The following is a 19,356-nucleotide window of genomic DNA, read 5'->3' as shown; positions in this document are numbered from 1 at the left end:
AGCGCTAAGATTCCAGCCCCACGGTGGGCGCCAACTGTCGTGGTTCTAACTCTGACAGTGATGTAGGGGGGTGAGTATGGAGAGGCGAGATCCTAGCTATTGGGAAGTTGTTACACGCAAGGTTTACGAGTTCAGGCCCTTCTCGGAGGAAGTAATAGCCCTACGTCTCGGAGCCCGGAGGCGGTCGACTGGATTATGCGTGTATAGATTACAGGGGTGCGAACCCCTCATACTGAGGAGGGGGGTGGCTTATATAGAGTTCGCCGGCCCCCTCCTGCCCTCAGTAATGCAGGGTTTAAGGTACATTTAAGATTGGGCGTTACTGGTAACGCATCTAATAAAGTGCTATGATGACCATAAAGACTACTTAACAGCTGACCGTTTGCCTGCGGAGTGACTGTAGGTCTCCTGGAAGTCGAGTGATTAGCTTCATGGTCGAGTGATAGCTTCTTGGTCGAGTGTCTTGAACCTGTCGAGTGGGTGCCTTCAAGTCGATTGAAAGGTGATTTCTCCCAGGGATGTCCTAGAGTAGGACTCTTCGGTCAGGTCCGTGTCCCTACCCTAGGTACATGTCTTCATCAGGCCTTTAGTTGTGGTGGCAAATATAATACACATGATCCATATTGTTATGCACTAGTGTGTGTGTGAAATAGATGGATTATGGTCCCTTACCTAATAAGATGGGTGTGTGTGTGTTAGAGAGAGAGAAGGAGAGGAGGAGAGAGAGTGAGGAAGAGGGAGGGAGAGAGAGTGAGGAAGAGGGAGGAAGAGAGTGTGTGTGTGAGGATTTGATGGCCAAAAAGATCGCCAGTGTCACTTGATATGTATGATATTAATATTGAACTCTTAAAGTTAATGTGGTCCCGTTGCAACACACGGGCGTTCCTCTAATTTTTATTATGTTTGAGATGTTTTGTACTTCCGATGAATTTTTATAATAATTTAATCCTTTTCGTAAAAAGGAGACTTTCTACGGAAGTAAAAATACACTCTCTCTTTCTCAACTATCTATGTCATCTACGTCCTCCATTTCCTTACGTGGTATTACTATCTCTATATGTGTTTATTAGTACCTATCGGATTTTGGATCAAAGTTCGACCACATTTTTTCCCGTAAAAAAAAGTTTGACCACATATTTAACTAGAAAAATGTTTATGCATGTCATAGAAAAAAAATATTATTGAATTCATAATTGAAGATAGTATTCAATGATATTAATTTTGCTACGCATAACTTATATTATATTAGTTGAAATCATTGTCAAAATATGACCCAAAATATGAGCGGGCCAGTAAGGGACCTCCTATTTGGCGCGCAAGGCATCGGCGAACGTGCCAGTGCACACCCTCCTTCCCCCACGCGCTTCTTTTGGCCGGTTCATGTGTGTGGCGCCCTGTTTTTTTGCTTTCCTGTTTTTTCTTCTTTAAACTAGAACAATGCCCATACGTTACAATGGGATAGAAATATTCTAGTACGTTAGCTTGTGATTTACCTATCAATAATAATACGATTGTGTAAATAAATGTTCATTAAATTCTGCCCGTGAATTACCTTATATTTTGATCAGAAGTTTAGTAAGTATATTAAAGTGGAATTGAACAAGGTAAAACAAATCTCGGTGGAGCTATGGCGAAAGCGCTCGCGCGCGTGGCCGCGCGGCCGCCGCCGGCCTGATCTCCTGGCTCTGGCCTGCTCCGCGTCCAGCGAGACCAGATTCGGAATCCCCGTCGCGTGCTCTCTCTCCTCCGCCAGCTCTCCTCCCCGTCCATCAAGCTGTCATGGCTCCCCACGCTCCAACGTCGGCGGCCGCCACGGCCCCTCTGGCCGATGTCCTCCCCGCTACAATGTTGGCAGCCGCTCGGGCCTCTCCGGCTCCTCCTGCCAGCGACCCCGCTCGGGCGGTGGAGGCCACCTCGGCTGCTCCTGTCAACGCTCCCGCTCCGACGATACTGGCCTCTCAGGCTCCTTCTGTCGGCACTACCCCAGCCCATCCGCTGTCGCCCTCTGCCGAAGACGTCGCTGCAGCCTACCTCGCCTCCCGCAAGGCCGACCCGGCAGTGCGGGAACGCTTTGCCTCACGCAAGCTTCCCTCCACAACCAAGATGCCGGCCAGGTCCGATCTGGTCCTGGCAACTCCGACGCGTACCACGCCGGCCGTCGTTGCTGCTGGATACAACAGCCTTCAGGGAGCTGCCTATGATGGCCCCATTTCGGACGAGGACAACGGAGTGCCCACTGCTGTAACTTCCCACGATGTTGTTGCGGGCGACGGACACGTCATTCAGGCGCCTCCAGTGCGTCCAGGTTGGGGAGATTGGAGAGGATGTTTCGACCGCGAGGCATCGCCGGAAGCCCCTGTGTCTCAAGCTCCAAGTGGGAATGCATTGGCGGGATGGCAGCTTGTCTCGAGAGGGCGCCGCTCGACTTCCGTTCCTTTCCGTCGCCCTGCTATCAATATGTGGCGTCCTCCGCCGGCGTGGTTGAGAGACATGTGTTTCCTATGCCTCTGTTGAGGTCACTATGCACACTCCTGCAGGGATCGAATCCGATGCACGAACTACCTTCGATCTGGGCACATCGCCCGCTTCTGCTGTGCTAAGAAGCATGTCCACCAAGCTTCACCGGCCCAATGTCATGCTCCACCGCCTCCATCCACCAGTGATGTCTCCATGACAGACGTGCAGTTCCAGTTTGTCTCGGCTCAGCAAGTCGGGTTGGCGGAGGAGACCGAGCTGCTTCGCACTGAGCTTCGTGACTGTGTTGCGCGAGTCGGGAGTGTTTTGGTGAGAGTGGAGGCCACTCTCGCCAAACTTGAGGTGGTGCCGGATGTGTCTTCGCTGCCTGAGTTTTAGATTGGGGTTGCCCCTGATTTGTTCTCGTCCCCTGAGATCCTGGTTGGTTCTACCGATGGGGAAGCAGGCATGTATGGAGATCTCTCCCCTCGTGCTACATCTTGTCGGTTGCCGTTGCCCGTCGTGCCGATTGCTTCTGGGAGGGAAGCCGTTGTCGAGGTCGTGGCTCCGGTGCTGCAGATTATGCCTGAGTTGCAGAAACTTTGTGGGAAACCCACTTCGCCTATTTCGACGGTGCTTCCTAAGGAGATGGGGTCGCTTGGAGGGGACTTGGCGATGCCTACTGCGACCTCACCATTGTCGTTGGAGCCCAGTCAGCCACTCGCCTATGTGGACCGTGGAGGTTTGGACGTTGCTGTTGCTCTCTCACCTGAGGTTGTTGCCTAGGTGGCATCCGTGGGTGCCGAGGTTGATGAGATAGGTGCTTTGGCAGCTACTTCTGAGGCGCCGAAGCCTATTCGGTCGCCCATCTTTTGACAGTGACGCTATGTTGGCACGTATTGACGAGGTGGTCTTCGTGAAAAAGCTTGACCGTTTGCTCGCCTCCTTGGAGGCAACTTGTCCTGGGTCTCGCAATGTGATTGCTTGCCTCCTAGTGGATGAGGTTTCTATAGGCAAAATAAAGAAGGTGAAGAAGGCTCTCAGAAACATAGGTAAGAAGAGTGGCGCCATTGATAAGGCGTCTGCGGCTGCTTAATGGAGGATACTCAGTCTCTTCGTTCTCCATCTCCGAGTGGCTCGTCTACGTGGATTTCTTGGCGTCTGATGTATTCAACATTGGTTTTGTTGAGGGTTTCTTTGCGACATAGAAGTGCAAGGGTTTGTGGTTGTTGCGTGTTAGGTACGTTTGTTGGGTTGACCGTGAGGCCATGGAGTTTCTTTCTTAGCGAGTAGTCCGCATATGATCTATATGTATCGGTTTTCGCCCGGTTTTCTGTTAATTAACCGGGAAATTCTCTTCTTCTTAATTAATCGACGAGGCAAATCTTTTGCCTCCGTTTAAAAAAAAGTGGAATTGGTTCAGAAGGTAAGTAAATTAAGGTGATTGATTATCATACAGGCTGGACGAAGGGGTGGCGGGAATAAAGGTGAAATGGGAACCTTACGTTCTTCTTAAGTAGTAGAGATAATTACATATTTCAAAAAGTTCTAAACTGACTTTTTTTATTTTTTTATGCAACAAATCATAAAATGACCGTGTGCTCATTTTTTGCAAATTCAAAATATGATCACGATTTTGAAAAAATGTTTGGGAAATTAAAAAATGTTCACGATTTTGGAAAAATGTTTGTGTATTAAGAAAATGCTAGTGAATTTTAAAAGATGTTTGTGAATTCAGCAATGTTCATGATTTCTGAAAAAGCATTTGAAAATCCAGAGAATGTTTATGAATTACAGAAAAAGTTTATCAATATAGAAAATAATCATGCAATTGAAAACAATTCGTCAAAGAAAAACAATCTTCATGAATTTCCTAAATATTTCCTCAATTTTAATAAATGTTTGCCGATTCACAAAAAATATTCCAGGTTTTCAAAAGAATATTCATAAATTTGTAAAAAAAATGTTCACAAATTGGAAAAAGTTCATGATTTCATAATAATGGTCGGCGAATCTGAAAAATATTCATGATTTATAAACAATTAATAAAAAGTAAAAATGAAACTAAAATTAAGAACAAACAGGGAAAAATACAAAAACTTGAAAAATAAAGTAAAGGGCGAAAAAATACCATAAGAAAGAACACACAAAAAAACGGTACAGAACCGAAAAAAGTGAACGAGCCGGCCCAAAATGTACATAAGGCCTGCGGGTTTATGCGCTCGGTCGCTAAGTAGGTACCTATATGCGTCTAATTGCGGACTCTTTACTGAAGTCTTTGGAATACTTTTTCGAGCAAAGATTGATACCGCAAATAAGGTGTTTACAAGAGATTTTATTGTAAGTCTTAGCCATAAGAGTTACTTTGTATTTCTTTGATCTTAGGTTCACATCAGTGTACCTGTAATTGTTATGACTATTAATAAAGTTAGTGTTTCTTAAAAAAAATGCGTTCGAATAGGATTATCCGGCTAGCAAGTCAAAGACGGAGGTAGAACTGAAACTATGTGCCACAGCCCACGGGCCCATTCACACCTCCCAAGCCGTTCCAATTCAGCAGGCGCGTGTCACGTGACACCACCATCCCCCAGTTCCCCACTCTTCCACACCTACGGCCGCTTAGCCAACGCGAGGCGCCGCCGGAGCCGGCGATGCAGGCGGCGGCCTCTTACCGGGGCGCGGCAGCCCACCGCCGCGCCGGCCACCCTTACCGACGCCCTCCCGGTCCCTCTCTTCTTCTACCCGTCCGTGTCGCCGGCGTCGGCCGTCTCTGCGGTGAGCCCCTCGTACTCTTAACGCTCCCGATTCTACTATACATATATGCCACTCTGCTAGCGTCGCATCGATTTATTCATGCCGCCGTCTCCATGTGGGAGCAGACGCGGCGGTTCCGCTCCGATTCGGTCCCCTGCCCCTTCATCGGGCTCGCGGCGGTGGCGGCGGCGTTTTCGCGCACCTCGATGCCAGCAATGGGGAGGCGTGGCAGATGACGCGCGCGCTCGGGCTAATCCTTGCTGATCACCAGGTACGAACGATTCTTTGGGGTTTGGGTTGCTATGGACTCAAGATAACCAAATGAATTCAGTCATGGTGTAAACTGTAGAGTTAGTGAACTGATGCCCAAGCACCCAAATAGAGCATTGCGTTTCTTGGTGAGAGTCTATGAACATGGCTGTGGACTGTGGGATAGATGGGGACTCCAATTCCAGGCATTGGTAAAAAAAAAAAATCTGCTGGGCAGCTAAAATAAACGAGGTTTCTCCCGCCCGAGGGAGACGCGCCATGTTCTTGCGTGGGAGCACAGCGAACACAGCCATCATATTTTGAAGCAACTTTTAGTGGTAGCATTTCAAGAGTGAATCACAATCATGTTCAGAATGTACATTCTTTACTTATGTTGTTAGTTGTTACTCTGTTTTTTCCGTTACGTTGTGATGCAGCTCTGCTATTGACTGTGCTTTACTATCTGCCTGTATAATCTATGCCTGCAGAAAACTGCGCATGCTAGCCTGCTGAAAACTGCTGTTCTTTCAACAATGTCGATGCTCATAATGCCTCTTGAGGCATCAGCTGAGACATGTCAACCAACTAGTTCTTTTGCCAATATGCCGATTTTCATTGCCGTCGCTCTAATAGGAGCTGCCGTGGGTGGTAAGACGCTCAAACCAATGCCCACAGGCATAACTGATAGTATCTATTATGTATAGTTGATGAAGAGAGACGTTTCATGCTGTGCTATTTTTTTTCCCTCTCCGATGTTACATTCTAGGATTATTAGCACGGCAAAGAAAGGACGAACTGAAGCGATTGAACAATCAACTTCGTCAGATTAATACTGCTCTTAGAAGGCAGGCGCAGATTGAATCGTTTGCTCCTGGCCTTACTTATGCGCCTGTAGGGAGAGCAGGAGAAATTGAGGTTATTGTTGATCCCAGGAAGCAGCAGTTGGTGGTAAATTTGAAAAATGGGAAGAATTATATGAGGAATCAGGACCTTGATAAGGCGGTAGTGGAGTTCAAGACGGCTCTGGAGCTTGCAGAAAGCATAGGGGATCGCTTTGAGGAGAAGAAAGCTGCGCGGGGATTAGGTTTATTTCTTCCCGTTCCTGATAATCAAAATCATGCATCACATTGTTTTTGTTCACTGATAAACAAAAGTGCATTTAATTAATACTGACCCTCCACCATTGTAAGTATAATTCTGTGGTTAGGCCGCTACAGTGTTGGTGACTAACTTGTAGAATAGCAGAATGTCTGAATATCCCAAGAAATAAGTGTAATGTATGATTTTGTTTCAGCTAGGTTGCATTTTCCCCATCCTTACGTTTAAGTTACTCCTGCAAGCAATTGTATTCCTGCTCCCTACTTGAATAGATTCTGTAGTGCACGGAATCATAATGAGCAATTGCACGTAGAGTAATAAACTTGTAAGTAAAACATCATCCTATTTGTCCCAATAGATGGGGATTCTGCACTTTAGCTGTGCATGAGAGGATTATTATCTTATCTGCATGTATGTTTGCTTTCATAATTTGGGGCATTCACTTTTGCATATACCAGGAATTACTTTTAAGCAAGTACTGATTTGAAGTATAGTAGCAAGATTTATATCGACCTAGAATTGATGCACTCTCCATTTTTACATAACAGAAATTCGATGCCCTTGGAAAACATTACCATTTCTCTGTCCCCTTTGAACATCTGTATGTACCTACCTTTTCCATGTGTGTTTGTTTGTTCAGATTTCTGCCATGTGCTTCATTTAGAGACAGCTTAGACTAACCTTAATTGTTTGTTGGTAAACAAACCACTGTGACGCCTCATTTTGCTTGGTATTTATTGTCTTAGGCGCATCACTGCAAAGGTTGGGACAGTACAGAGAAGCAATGAGCTGGTACTACAAGGTTCTGGCGCTATCAAAGGAGACCGGCGAGGATTCTGGCTGCACCGAGGCCTACGGCGCGATAGCCGACTGCTGCGCTGATCTCGGCGATTTGGAGGGAGCAGCGAAGCTGTATGACGAGTACATATCAAGGCTGCAGCCCCGCGATTGAGCGCTCCGACGTTGTTGGAAATCAAACACTCAACTTCTTCCTACTGACTGATCACGCCAGAGCCCTTCCGTTGCCCTGCTTCTGATGTCAAGGTTGCTTCCTTGCTATATGGCGGAAAACGAGCCGATTTTGCTTGTCTTTTAACTTGGTTGGAGCACTTAAATTGTCCATCAGGAGTCCCTCTCTACTTGTGTATATAAATTGCGATGGTGCTATGGCATGTGCGGGTTCAGAGTCCTTCTCCATGCAGGATTGGCGATCCATCTAGTTGAAAATTTCCTTGACTGTGCGGCTTCAGGACTACCGCAGAGTATCATATCCTGACACGTGATACAGCAACAGTCCTCGAGCGTTTGCTCTGCTGACAGTGAGCAGTAGTGACTAGTGAGTAATGGTCGACTAACAGTTGGTAGCTGGTGCTGTTGAATGGTTGTTTTATTCAGCGCCATCGAGACATTCATCAAGTGCAAGTACAGTATAAACTTGGCTAACCGTACACGAGCATCACTCTCTTACACATGTTGTATATACTCCCTGTCAAAAAACGTCTTACATTATGAGACAGAGGGAGTACAAGTCTTTTTTAGAAATTTCAGTACAAACTACATACGGATGTACTCCCTCCGTAAACTAATATAAGAGCTTTTAGATCACTAAAGTAGTAATCAATGTATTTTTCAGAGTTCGAGCTGGTTCGTTTTGCAGCCTGGTGAGCTGGGTAGGTTCGCTGAATGACACCGCAGCAGCCCAAGTTATGCGTGTATGTGCAGATAGGACAACGGATGATGGGCTCGAACATGGGAATCAGAAGCAGGCAGGCGGGGCAACCCAATTCAAACTACGATTCAGAGATGCCAAAGGGAAGTGGTCTCTCTCCGACACTCCGATGTGTGCTCGTAGTCGTAGGACCAGTGCCGCTGTGTGCTCCATGTGATCGCGTACGTACATGGGGGTACAGTACGCCATTTGTTGCCATTGATTTTTCCTTTTTCTCAAGTGAATTCCATTTTTTACCTTGTAGTTGTACATTTGGGACGCTAATTATCCGATCGAGTGAAAATTCGTCTATAATACCCTTTTTGGAAGCTTCAAATCGTTGTTTTCTGACATGTGTCTATCAGGCAAGGTGTGAGGTGACGTTCGAGGTCCAATAATATGTGGATGAGGAGGAGGAATGAAACAGATGGACAAGAAAAGTCTGAAGATGATCGTCAATGATGCCCTTCGATCTTTACATATTTTTTACGAATCATTGACGCAACAAGCCTTTCCTATCTAGAAAAATGCAAAACCAAGGTAAAACCGTGTTAAAAGTCTCCAAAGTCTGATATTTCGATAGAAGTTTCACTAAATGAGGTAATATGTGTCAGAAATGTACAACTACAGGATAAAAAGTAGAATTCACTCTCATTATTATTTTTTGAAACGGAACACATTTATTCCATTTAACTTGGGAGAGCATGTGACAAAATCGTCAGACACAATGCGAGCTACGTCGTTAATTGGTACTCATTGAAATTGGCAAGTAGCACCTAATGACCGTGTAAGAACTTCTCCAATCGAACCCCTAAATTGTTTCATATGGTCAGGCGAACAGTTCAGATAGCGCTCGAATGAAGAAAAGCCGGTGTAATTGTACACAATCCATTTGTCCGGGCTATCCGAAAGCCCCTAAAACCCCATTCCTTCGCCTTGGCCCGCCTTTTTCCTCTCATATTCTGTCTGTGTCTGCATTACGCCCTCCCCATTCTGCGACCACCCTAGGCTCCGCTACCCCTACCCGGAGTGCCCTCCCCCCACCCCCCCACCCCCACACACACGTGCACACTCACCCACCCCGGTATGCCCTACTCTGGCCATCATGCAACTCGCTCACCATTTGTTTGATTAAGGGCCTGTTTGGTGGCACTCCGTTCCACAGCTCTGCTCCGAGAACGGACAGAGCTGTAGTTCAAAATCTTGAAGCGAGCAAACAGCCACTCCGTAGATTCTCGGAGCTGGTGGATTGCCGAACAGGTCATAAATCTCCAAACCGTTTATTAGACTTTTTCTCACATTTGTACAGGCACGATGGATTCGTCCGATGAGGAGTTTGTTGACCCAGAGGATGATGAGTTTATTTAAAAAATTGTCAGTAAGTATAGTATCCGCATGGGGAACAAAGTAAGGGATACGTGTGTTGGTGTGTGCACAACGATGCGCATATGAATCTGCACGAACCGTCGAAGGACTTCGCATTGCCTGGTCGCTGCATGCACGTGAATCTGATCGCTGCATGCATGCACGTTCGCCCACTCCTCATCTCTTCCCGCTCCCATGCTTACCTGTGCCCTCGCTTGACGCTATAAATAGCCTCACCCTCCTCATCACTCTCCACAAACGAGCAACGCATCCTCCACTCTTCACTGCACCATCTAGCTAGCTCTTGTTAGATCGACCGGTAATGGCGTCCACCAAGGCTCTCTTCGTGCTCGCCGTTCTCCTCGCGTCGGCCGTCCTCCTCGCCGCCGCGGCCTCCGAGCAAACTCGTGAGCTCCATTGTCTTCCCTGCTCTTCACCTCTTATAATTTTCAGCATTCGCGTGCGTACGTGTTCATAACTTCTTATATGTGTGATCGCGTGCAGATGACAAGGAGGGGAAGGTGGACACCAACGGTGCCGGCGTCCAGGACGGCTGGGGTGGCGGCGGCCGAGGCGGAGGGTACCCGGGCCGCGGGGGCGGCGGCTACGGGCCGTGCGGTCGGTGGGGCTGCTGCCGCCGTGGGTACCACGGCGACTGCATCCGGTGCTGCCGGGCCGCCAACGACGTCCCGGAGGCCATGGACCGCACTGAGGTGCACAACTAGCTAGCTAGCTGGCTATGGCTTGGCTAGCAAGCAGGAGCCATGATCTGGAAGCTAGCTTCTTCCAGGGTACTTCTCGAATAAAATAAATCTCCGGTTTAGTTCATGTGATCTTTGTATGTGCGCGGATGAACGTATGTAGCTACGTACGCACGTACGTAGTCCTCTTTGTTTGGTTCGAATAATAAGAAATGTGATGCGTGTTTAGTTTGCAAGAGGGGATGCATGCATGTAATGTGTTGTTGTGTTTCCGATCGATCGCGTGGACTGAATCTCCTTCATGTTTACGCGGAGATTGCCGAAACAATAATGCTAAACATACAAAGAGTTACACGCAATTACACGCTGATTAAGATTTTTTTCATCTACTAACCAATCATAAACTTGCCCCCCCCCCCAATTTTCAGGGAAAGTGGGCCGCCTCGCCACCTATTGACCAGTCAAATTAATCTTCTTTGTAAAAGTTTGTAACTCGTTTGTACGTGTAGCATTACTCTTACCGAAATTACTGGTTAAGTTGTACTTTTTGCCATGGGAGGTTGGTTGCTTGTTCTTTTTATTCGTAAACTTGCTTTTTCAAAATGAAAATTCCCGTGAACCAGGCAATGCAAAGTTACAAACCGTTTACACCATCACATTTCTCATGTCGAAATCTTCAAAACTAGATCCCATGATATATATTTTGATGAACTGTTTCCGGACAAATTTATGCTCCCAAAGTGAACTAATATGTGCTCCCAAGTCGTACTAGCCTGTACTCCTAAATGAACTAACACATGCTCCCACCAAGCAAACAGAATCAATGGATCATCAAATCCCGCCAAGGATGGAGAACCTAATTTCTTTGGTTGTTTTGCATTTGATTCCTCAAACGTCACCTCATTTATATATTCACAACTATATTTTGCAGTTATATGTTCTCAGGCTTACCATATCGTGTAGATTAGTTCTGTTTAAGTCCTTAGACATAGTTCACTCTGCAATTTAGTCTTTGTACTTCTTGGTAATTGACCTCCATTGTATTTAAAATTTGCATTTGAGACCCTCAACCCAAATCTTCAACAAAGACGCCACAATTAGACCGAAGTAGTGACTCAGCAGGGCAGTTTATGGGATGCGGAAAATCCTGTTGAATGGTGTTTGGATGTATTATCTACGGAAGTTATAAATTTAAAATCGGGCTTAACCTTCCTCAATCTTTGGGGTGCAATACATTGCTGGTAAATTCTGACAATATGGATGTCATTAAGGCGATGAAAAAGGGAGTAGCTTTGTCGGCAATGGAGGAGCGATCTTTCATGAATGTTATCATATGCTGAGGAAGCTAATATGGTAGCACATGAGCTTGTCTCACTAGCTAATTTTTTCTTCTCCTAGTGTTTGGATTGATGATGCTCCGCCATAAATCATCCCTCCTATTGTGAAGGATGTCACTTTGGTCGCAAATGAAATAGAGGTTTTGAGTGTTAAAAAGGAGGCCAACGGATGGTAGTGTGTGCACCTTGACGTTGTTTTTTTTTTGTAAGGGGAATCTTGATCGTTTTAGAGTAATTGACATCCTACTTAATATCACCATCCAACTAACTCTCTCCCTAATATCAACATGCATTGCACGTACACAATTACTAGTTAGAGAATAACAATAACTACTTGAACCATTAAAAATGGGAATATAAATCCTACTTTAATTAACAGTAATTATATATACTAACATGAGGCAAACCGAACCTAACCGGGCCCCATGTCCGACTCTCCTCAACCAGGTTCCAGAGAATAGACTTAATCTAAAAAAATGCTTAATTGGATAAATTGAGTCTAAAATTGCCTGAATGAATTGAACCGATCTAAAAATGCTCAACCGGTTCAAATTGGTCCAAAAATGTTTGACCGAGTTGAATTGATCTAAAAATACTCGACAATGCAAATTGGTCCAAAAATGCTCCATCGAGTTGAATATTTTTGGACCAATTTGAATCGGTCTAGAGACGCTACTACCTTAGTTTGAATTTGGTAATCCCCATTGTAGTTTGGCTTAAACTTTGACCACATATTTGACTAGTAGGAGTTAATGCATGTCATAAAAAAATATTGTTAGATTCGTATTTGCATGTATAGTTTCCAATGGCATTATTTTTGCTATGTGTAACTTATACTCCATCCGTTTCTAAATATAAGTCTTTCTGGAGATTTTAATACGAACTACATACAAATGTACTATATAGACATATTTTAGAGTGTAGATTTATTCATTTTGCTTCGTATGTAGTAGTCCATATTAGAATCTCTACTAGAAGGTCTTATATTTAGGAACAGAGGGAGTAATTTTTTATAGTTAATTAAAATCATGGTCAAAATACGACCCAAAATACGAGGATGGCTATTAAACCAGGACGGAGGCAGTAAGTCGAAAATATACTTGATGTAGTGGGGAAGAGTCAAAACACTCAATGAGATTTAATTTGGTGTAATAAGAACGAGGTAAATGGAATTCAGCGTGATTAATTCAAAGCCGTGGAGTCGACCGTTGGACCTCGTTTGGGGTCCACGAGCCAGGTGGCTGGCATCCTAGGAGCAACCCCATCGGGAAGCACGTGGGGTCAAACCGAACGGCGAACGGGCCCCACTGCCAGCGGCACCCGCGGCGCCATCAAGAAGCGGCGAGTTGCGGAAACACCTTCCCAAACCCAAAGTGCCGTTGCGGCCTCCTCGCCTCACTCACTCACCCCACACCCCACCCCGCTCCCCCTCTCTCTCCCCAGCCGGAGAATTCAAACGGGAGCGCCGCACCGCCAGCGGGAGCAGCACAAGCCTCCCCGCCGTCCCACTCCTCGTCCTCGCCTCGCGCCCCGGCACCGGCGGTGGCGGCGGGCGTCCTCGGATCGCTGCTCTGGTGAGTGGTTTCTACCCTCGTGACGGAGCCTGACCCGCAGCAGACTTTCCCCCCAATTCGTCTGTGCCCCATCTGGCTTCTGCGCCCGGGAACGGCAAGTGGAGCCCTCTTGAGGCCGCCCGGTGCTCCGATCTGCGGCGGAGCCGGCGGCCGTCATAGATGCCGTGCGCTCGACCGATGAACAAGTGGCTGCCGGCATTTCCGACTCCCCCCGTCCGCGGGCGCTGCAGATTTGGAAATTAGTTGCCGGAAGTGCTTTTTGGTTTCTGTATAATAAGCGTAGTGTGCTATTAATTAGGTTTCCTTTTCCCCCCGGTGGTTGATTGGGCGGTCCTTTTGTTTCTGTTTAATAACCACGACGGATTGGGTGATTTGATTAGGCGGCATGGGAACGTGACCCGTGCCGTGCGACGTGGTTAGGACCGATTGCTTGTAAATTAGTTCGTTTCTTTGGATTCGCTTCATGTAATCGTCGCTCTTTGAAATGGAGAAAAGCCGGATCTGTGCTTGAACTGCTGTGTAGTTGAATCTGGCGTTCCCTTTCGAACGATCAGACACTTTTTTTTTTGAAATATCGAACTGCTGCTAGCTAGCTAGATCGATGTGTCATACTACTTCCGGAAGTAAAAGTATTTCTCAGGCCCCCAACAAGGCCTTCAATTTCCTTGGCAATTTGTCAATGTTTTTGTTTATGATGAATGATAATGAGCTGCCACTTCATTTTATATGATATTAATCTTATTGTTCTAGGAATTTTGAACCTGACCATTGTTGCATTGTTGCAGATCCTGGTGTCCCTTCCCAGACTAGTTTCTTGAGGAAGCTGGATAATTGCTATTTTGCACATCCTTCCTGGGTCCACTTCACATTGAAGACTTGAAGGACCTCGGGGATTTTACAAAATGAGTACATCGAGACCCCCAACACCAAGCACCCCTGCATCAAAGATTCAACGCACACCAATGGTTACCCCTGGTGGCAGCTCCAGAGCCCAGGAGGAGAAGATCCTTGTCACTGTGAGGGTGCGACCATTGAGCAAGAGGGAGTTGGCCATGAAGGACCAGAAGGTGGCATGGGAATGCGCTGACAGTCAGACAATCTTATACACGGGTCCGTCACAGGACCGGGCAGCACCCACCTCCTACACTTTTGGTACACTGTCCAACGATTCATCACTGAATAGCTGAAGCAATTCTGTATCGTAAAAGTGACCTTCTGAATAACCAATTCATTCCTGTATCTCTTTGCAGATAAGGTGTTTGGGCCAGCATGCCAGACAGACTTGGTTTATGAAGATGGAGCTAAGGATGTTGCTATGTCTGCATTGACAGGCATCAATGGTATACTGCTGCTCACTTTGTAGCTTGGTTGTAGTGGAACGTCGATCTGTGAGTGACCCTTTCCTTGTCTTGGTTTTGCAGCCACAATCTTTGCTTATGGTCAGACAAGCAGTGGCAAAACATTCACCATGAGAGGTGTGACAGAGAGCGCTGTCCGTGACATTTACAAACACATCGAAAACGTGAGTAGTTGTCTTTTTTATAGGCTCAGTTGTGCAGATCTGTCGAGCAAATCATTTTGAGCAGTTATCCAAGAATGTTTTCTAACAAGTTTGAAGCAAACCATGACTTTTTCTTGCTTTTGTTGATTGCTTAGAATCCTGAAAGGGAATTTATTATCAAGATATCTGCTATGGAAATATACAATGAGAATGTGAAGGATCTTCTACGACCTGACTCTGGTCCCCTTCGCTTGTTAGATGATCCTGAGGTTTGCAATCTTGTCGAATTAATACACTATAAGTCCTATTTCATGCAGCAGCAATGAAATAATATGTATATATGATTAAACAGAAAGGAACCATCGTGGAGAAGTTGGATGAAGAAATCGCCAAGGATAGCCAACATCTAAGGCATCTAATAGGCATTTGTGAAGGTACTGCTACATATGTATAGCCTACCATCTTAGAAAAGAAGAAGATAGTGTAGTGATAGTTACCTAATGAGCTTCCAAATAACTGCAGAACAAAGACAGGTTGGGGAAACTGCACTAAACGACGCAAGTTCACGTTCGCACCAAATCATTAGGCTGGTATGTATAAGAAGAACCATTCTGGTTTAGATTCGATCTTTGTGAGGAAAGCATACAGAGGAGATGATTAACCTTTCTTTTGTGTATATGTATATCCAGACTGTGGAGAGTAGGCTCCGTGAAGCATCAGGCTGTGTTAAATCTTTTGTTGCTAACTTGGTATGCTTACTTTGCTGCTTTTGGAGAATGGTATGCTGATTATGGTCAATCCGTTCAAATTAACTTTTGCTTTGTTCGCAGAATTTTGTTGACCTTGCTGGAAGCGAGCGTGCTGCACAAACACATGCAATTGGTGCAAGATTGAAAGAAGGCGGCCATATTAATCGCAGCTTGTTGACTTTGACTACTGTCATCCGAAAGCTAAGGTTTGGATTTCTCAAAAACAAAATTTCCACTTGTACATCATTGGTTTGGATCAGATGTATTTACTGTTAGTAGCGTCTTCTCTGCACTATCATGAAATGAGTCCCCAAATTACTTGCAACTAATTCATTAGTATGAATTATATTTGTTATCTGTTGGAAATGTAGCGCCTCTCAGCAAATTAGTGGGCACTTGCCTCCTAATGAGTTTCACAAGAGAGTGCACAGCACAAGTGCTCATGAACTGCATCAGACAGAACATATTGTTGCTAAGCTACTATTTTAAGTGAAACACTAAGGTTTTGCACTTCTAATTATTACAATATAAAATTGCTGAAATTATTAAGATGAACATATTCTTGCTAAGCAGATATGTTTTTCATGTTTCAGAAGTGGCTACATCTTCTTTTAGAATGCATATAATTGCTGAAATGTCATTCACATTATGTGTGTAAAAGTATTGCATGTCATTGATATCGGTTTTCTCGATTTAAATAGCAAAAATCTAGTGAGAACAGGCCATCGTTATTGGAACTCCAAAAGAAATAATTGTAAACTTGCATTGCAGCTCAGAGAAGAGAAGTGGCCACATACCCTACCGGGATTCAAAGCTCACCCGTATTCTGCAGCTTTCTTTGGGTGGAAATGCAAGAACAGCCATCATCTGCACCATGAGCCCAGCCCTAACACATGCAGAACAATCTAGGAATACTTTATTCTTTGCGACATGTGCCAAGGAGGTCACAAATACTGCAAAAGTTAACATGGTAAGAGTCAAGTGAGACTGCATTTCTTTGTCTTACCTTTAGTTGCTGAAGTCAACTCACTACTCCATTGCCCATACAGGTTGTATCCGATAAGCAACTTGTTAAGCATCTACAGACAGAAGTTGCTAGGCTAGAAGCAGAACTGAGGACCCCTGACCGTGCCTCCTCTTCCTCTGATATCCTCGCCAGAAAGATTAAGCAGGTAAGGTCTCTGACCAAGGGTGAAATACTCTGACTTTTCAGAATTCATCGAATAAGAACATTATCATTTGTAACTGGTCCTAAACAACCATGCAGATGGAACTGGAGATGGAAGAGCTACGGAAGCAACGAGATAGCGCACAGTTAGCACTTGAAGAAATACAAAAAAGGACGGGTGATAACCAGCCAGTAAGGCCCTTTCTTCCTTTCTTCTTCCAGAACTTTTGAAGTTCTGACTTGCAACTGTAAACTAAGTATTATCCAAATCCATGCTTTCATTGCAGGGGTGGAATCCCTTTGACTCACCACAAAAGACCAGAAAGTGCCTCACGTTCTCTGAGCCAAGTAATAATAAGATTAAGATAAGGAGCTCGGTTAGACAATCATCCACTGCTCCATTTATGTTAAAGCATGAAATTCGCAAGCTTGAGCAGCTACAACAACAACTTGAGGTTGAAGCGAACCGAGCAATTGATGTACTGCACAAGGAGGTTGAATGCCACAAGCATGGGAACCAAGATGCAGCAGAAACTATTGCTAAACTTCAGGCAGAAATCAGGGAGATGCAGTCTGTTAGATCTGAGAACAGAGATGTTGAGATGGTTACAGATGAAGGAAATGGGTCTGATTTGAAAGATGAAATTAATAGACTTCATCTGCAGGACAGTGACATTGCCAAACTTGAGGCAAAACTAGAAAATGTGCAGAGATCTATTGATAAATTGGTGATGTCACTTCCAAATGTTGAGACTACTCCGAACTCCAACAGATCAAAGAAGAAGAAGAGGACGCTTCTTCCACTGGGTATAAGCAACAGACCAAATCTGATAAGAGCACCTTGCTCTCCCCATTCTTCTAGCACGCCTTTGGAGTTGGAAGTTGAAAATAGGGCTCCAGAGGGGGACAAGGTGTCCCACGAGGGTTCAGAAAAGGCTACTCCCACCAAGAGTGGAGACACTGGGGATTTATCATCACGTGATGAAACTCCACGCTACAGGCGATCCAGCTCAGTGAACATGAAAAGAATGCAGAAGATGTTCCAAAATGCCGCCGAAGAAAACGTGAGAAGTATTAGGGATTATGTCACTGAACTGAAGGAGAGAGTGGCAAAACTTCAGTACCAAAAGCAGCTACTTGTCTGCCAGGTTCTGGTTTCTGATCTCACTTGATCTTGCACACACATTCAATTTGTTATGTCGAGAAATTATCTTTATTCCCCTGCTAAAACATGTTCTCTTGGAATGTTCTTACAGGTATTGGAGTTGGAATCTAACGAAGGCAAAGCAAATGAGATGGATGAAGATCCAGTTGAAAATGCTGGATCTCAACAGGATGGTCCTGAATCATGGGAGATATTATTTAAGGAGCAGATGCAGCACATTATACAATTGTGGGATCTCTGTCATGTATCAATCATACACAGGACCCAGTTCTACCTGTTATTCAGAGGGGATATGGCTGATCAGATATACATCGAGGTTGAAGTCAGAAGATTGACATGGCTGCAGCAGCATTTCGCTGAGGTCGGTGACGCAAGCCCTGCTGCACTTGGTGATGACCCAGCAGTTTCTCTAGCCTCAAGGTAAATACGATGACAAACCGACATGCTTCTAGTGTCTTTTGGTGATATTGTTCTACCCTGCTTTGTTACCTACATCATTCAACTCGTCCCGTGTAGGTGTTATTTGTCTCCAAAATGGTTTTCTTACTTCTTACAAATTCCATCCATTTGTGCATTGCTGCAGCATGAAGGCGTTGAGGAATGAGCGAGAATTTCTTGCGAGAAGGATGGGCTCAAGGCTGACAGAAGAGGAGCGGGATCGCCTCTTCATCAAATGGCAAGTCCCCCTCGAGGCGAAGCAGCGGAAGCTGCAGCTTGTGAACAAGCTCTGGGCAGATCCCAACGACAAAGCGCACATTGAAGAGAGCGCCGACATAGTGGCCCGGCTGGTTGGCTTCTGTGAGGGTGGGAACATCAGCAAGGAGATGTTTGAGCTCAATTTTGCGCTCCCTGCAAGTAGGAAGCCATGGCTGATGGGCTGGCAGCCAATCTCAAACATGATCAAGGAGAAAACTCGCCAGTTGGTCTCGACTCCATTACAGTGAGGAAAAAGGAGCTGATATATTTCATATTGGGGATGGGATTCACCAAGGTGAACTGGCACTGAGATGTTCTATATTGGTGATATACGTAGATAGCTCAAAATCTTTGTTGGTCATCAAGGAAGGCTGCGAAATTTGCTTGAGATATGTAGATAGCTCAAAATTCTTTGGAATGTTCATGACTTGTTGTCATCTACCTTCTGCATGTATTAATTTTGTAGAATGTTCATAACTTGTCAGTGATTCTTGGATGAAAATAACTCAAGAGGCAATTGTCGGTGCTTAAAAGATTTTGGACTTGTTCAATCAGGTGGTTGATTTCTAGGGCTTAACGTTTCAGGTTCAGTATGCAAAATTTTAGACTGTTCACAGAATTTTTATCATTGGAACTTCTGCATTTGCTATTGTCATCGAATGCAACACACAATTTAATACTTTTGGCAGAGTGGAGTGTGTTGTGCCAGCCTAAAATCAGAGTGACAATGAGTATTTTGTGGATTGCTTCAAAATATACTTGAACAGGACATTATCAAATTTGCATTCCTGACTCTGAAAAGGTAAACACTGAAAATGACTTCAAAAAAGCACCCCA

At 45.2% G+C, this 19,356-nt stretch overlaps 3 protein-coding genes across 3 annotated transcripts; all 3 read left to right on the top strand.

Annotated features, from left to right (window-relative positions):
- The first annotated feature begins 5,025 nt into the window (after positions 1 to 5,025).
- Positions 5,026 to 7,727, top strand: LOC125515789 (protein FLUORESCENT IN BLUE LIGHT, chloroplastic-like). The gene is made up of 5 exons (XM_048681289.1): positions 5,026 to 5,229; positions 5,334 to 5,479; positions 5,946 to 6,105; positions 6,224 to 6,541; positions 7,302 to 7,727. Exons 1-5 carry the CDS (start codon positions 5,106 to 5,108, stop codon positions 7,505 to 7,507), a joined length of 954 nt encoding a protein of 317 aa, XP_048537246.1. The 5' UTR covers positions 5,026 to 5,105; the 3' UTR covers positions 7,508 to 7,727.
- A 2,158-nt stretch (positions 7,728 to 9,885) lies between these two features.
- Positions 9,886 to 10,565, top strand: LOC125515898 (late embryogenesis abundant protein M17-like). Its single transcript, XM_048681385.1, has 2 exons — positions 9,886 to 10,035; positions 10,133 to 10,565. The coding sequence occupies exons 1-2, from the start codon at positions 9,951 to 9,953 to the stop codon at positions 10,351 to 10,353; spliced, it is 306 nt and encodes a 101-aa protein (XP_048537342.1). The 5' UTR covers positions 9,886 to 9,950; the 3' UTR covers positions 10,354 to 10,565.
- A 2,471-nt stretch (positions 10,566 to 13,036) lies between these two features.
- On the top strand, positions 13,037 to 19,052 carry LOC125512581 (kinesin-like protein KIN-7A). Its single transcript, XM_048677670.1, has 15 exons — positions 13,037 to 13,240; positions 14,026 to 14,392; positions 14,491 to 14,580; positions 14,662 to 14,762; positions 14,897 to 15,010; positions 15,094 to 15,175; positions 15,264 to 15,331; positions 15,431 to 15,490; positions 15,572 to 15,696; positions 16,262 to 16,460; positions 16,540 to 16,662; positions 16,758 to 16,850; positions 16,946 to 17,806; positions 17,915 to 18,243; positions 18,407 to 19,052. Exons 2-15 carry the CDS (start codon positions 14,143 to 14,145, stop codon positions 18,765 to 18,767), a joined length of 2,856 nt encoding a protein of 951 aa, XP_048533627.1. The 5' UTR covers positions 13,037 to 13,240; positions 14,026 to 14,142; the 3' UTR covers positions 18,768 to 19,052.
- The last annotated feature ends 304 nt before the right edge of the window (positions 19,053 to 19,356 follow it).

The sequence above is a fragment of the Triticum urartu genome, chromosome 6 (assembly GCF_003073215.2).
Source record: "Triticum urartu cultivar G1812 chromosome 6, Tu2.1, whole genome shotgun sequence".
NCBI classification, from domain to species: Eukaryota; Viridiplantae; Streptophyta; class Magnoliopsida; order Poales; family Poaceae; genus Triticum; species Triticum urartu.
The sequence above is the reverse complement of the archived record's forward strand: the minus strand, read 5'-3'. Positions and strand labels throughout refer to the sequence as shown.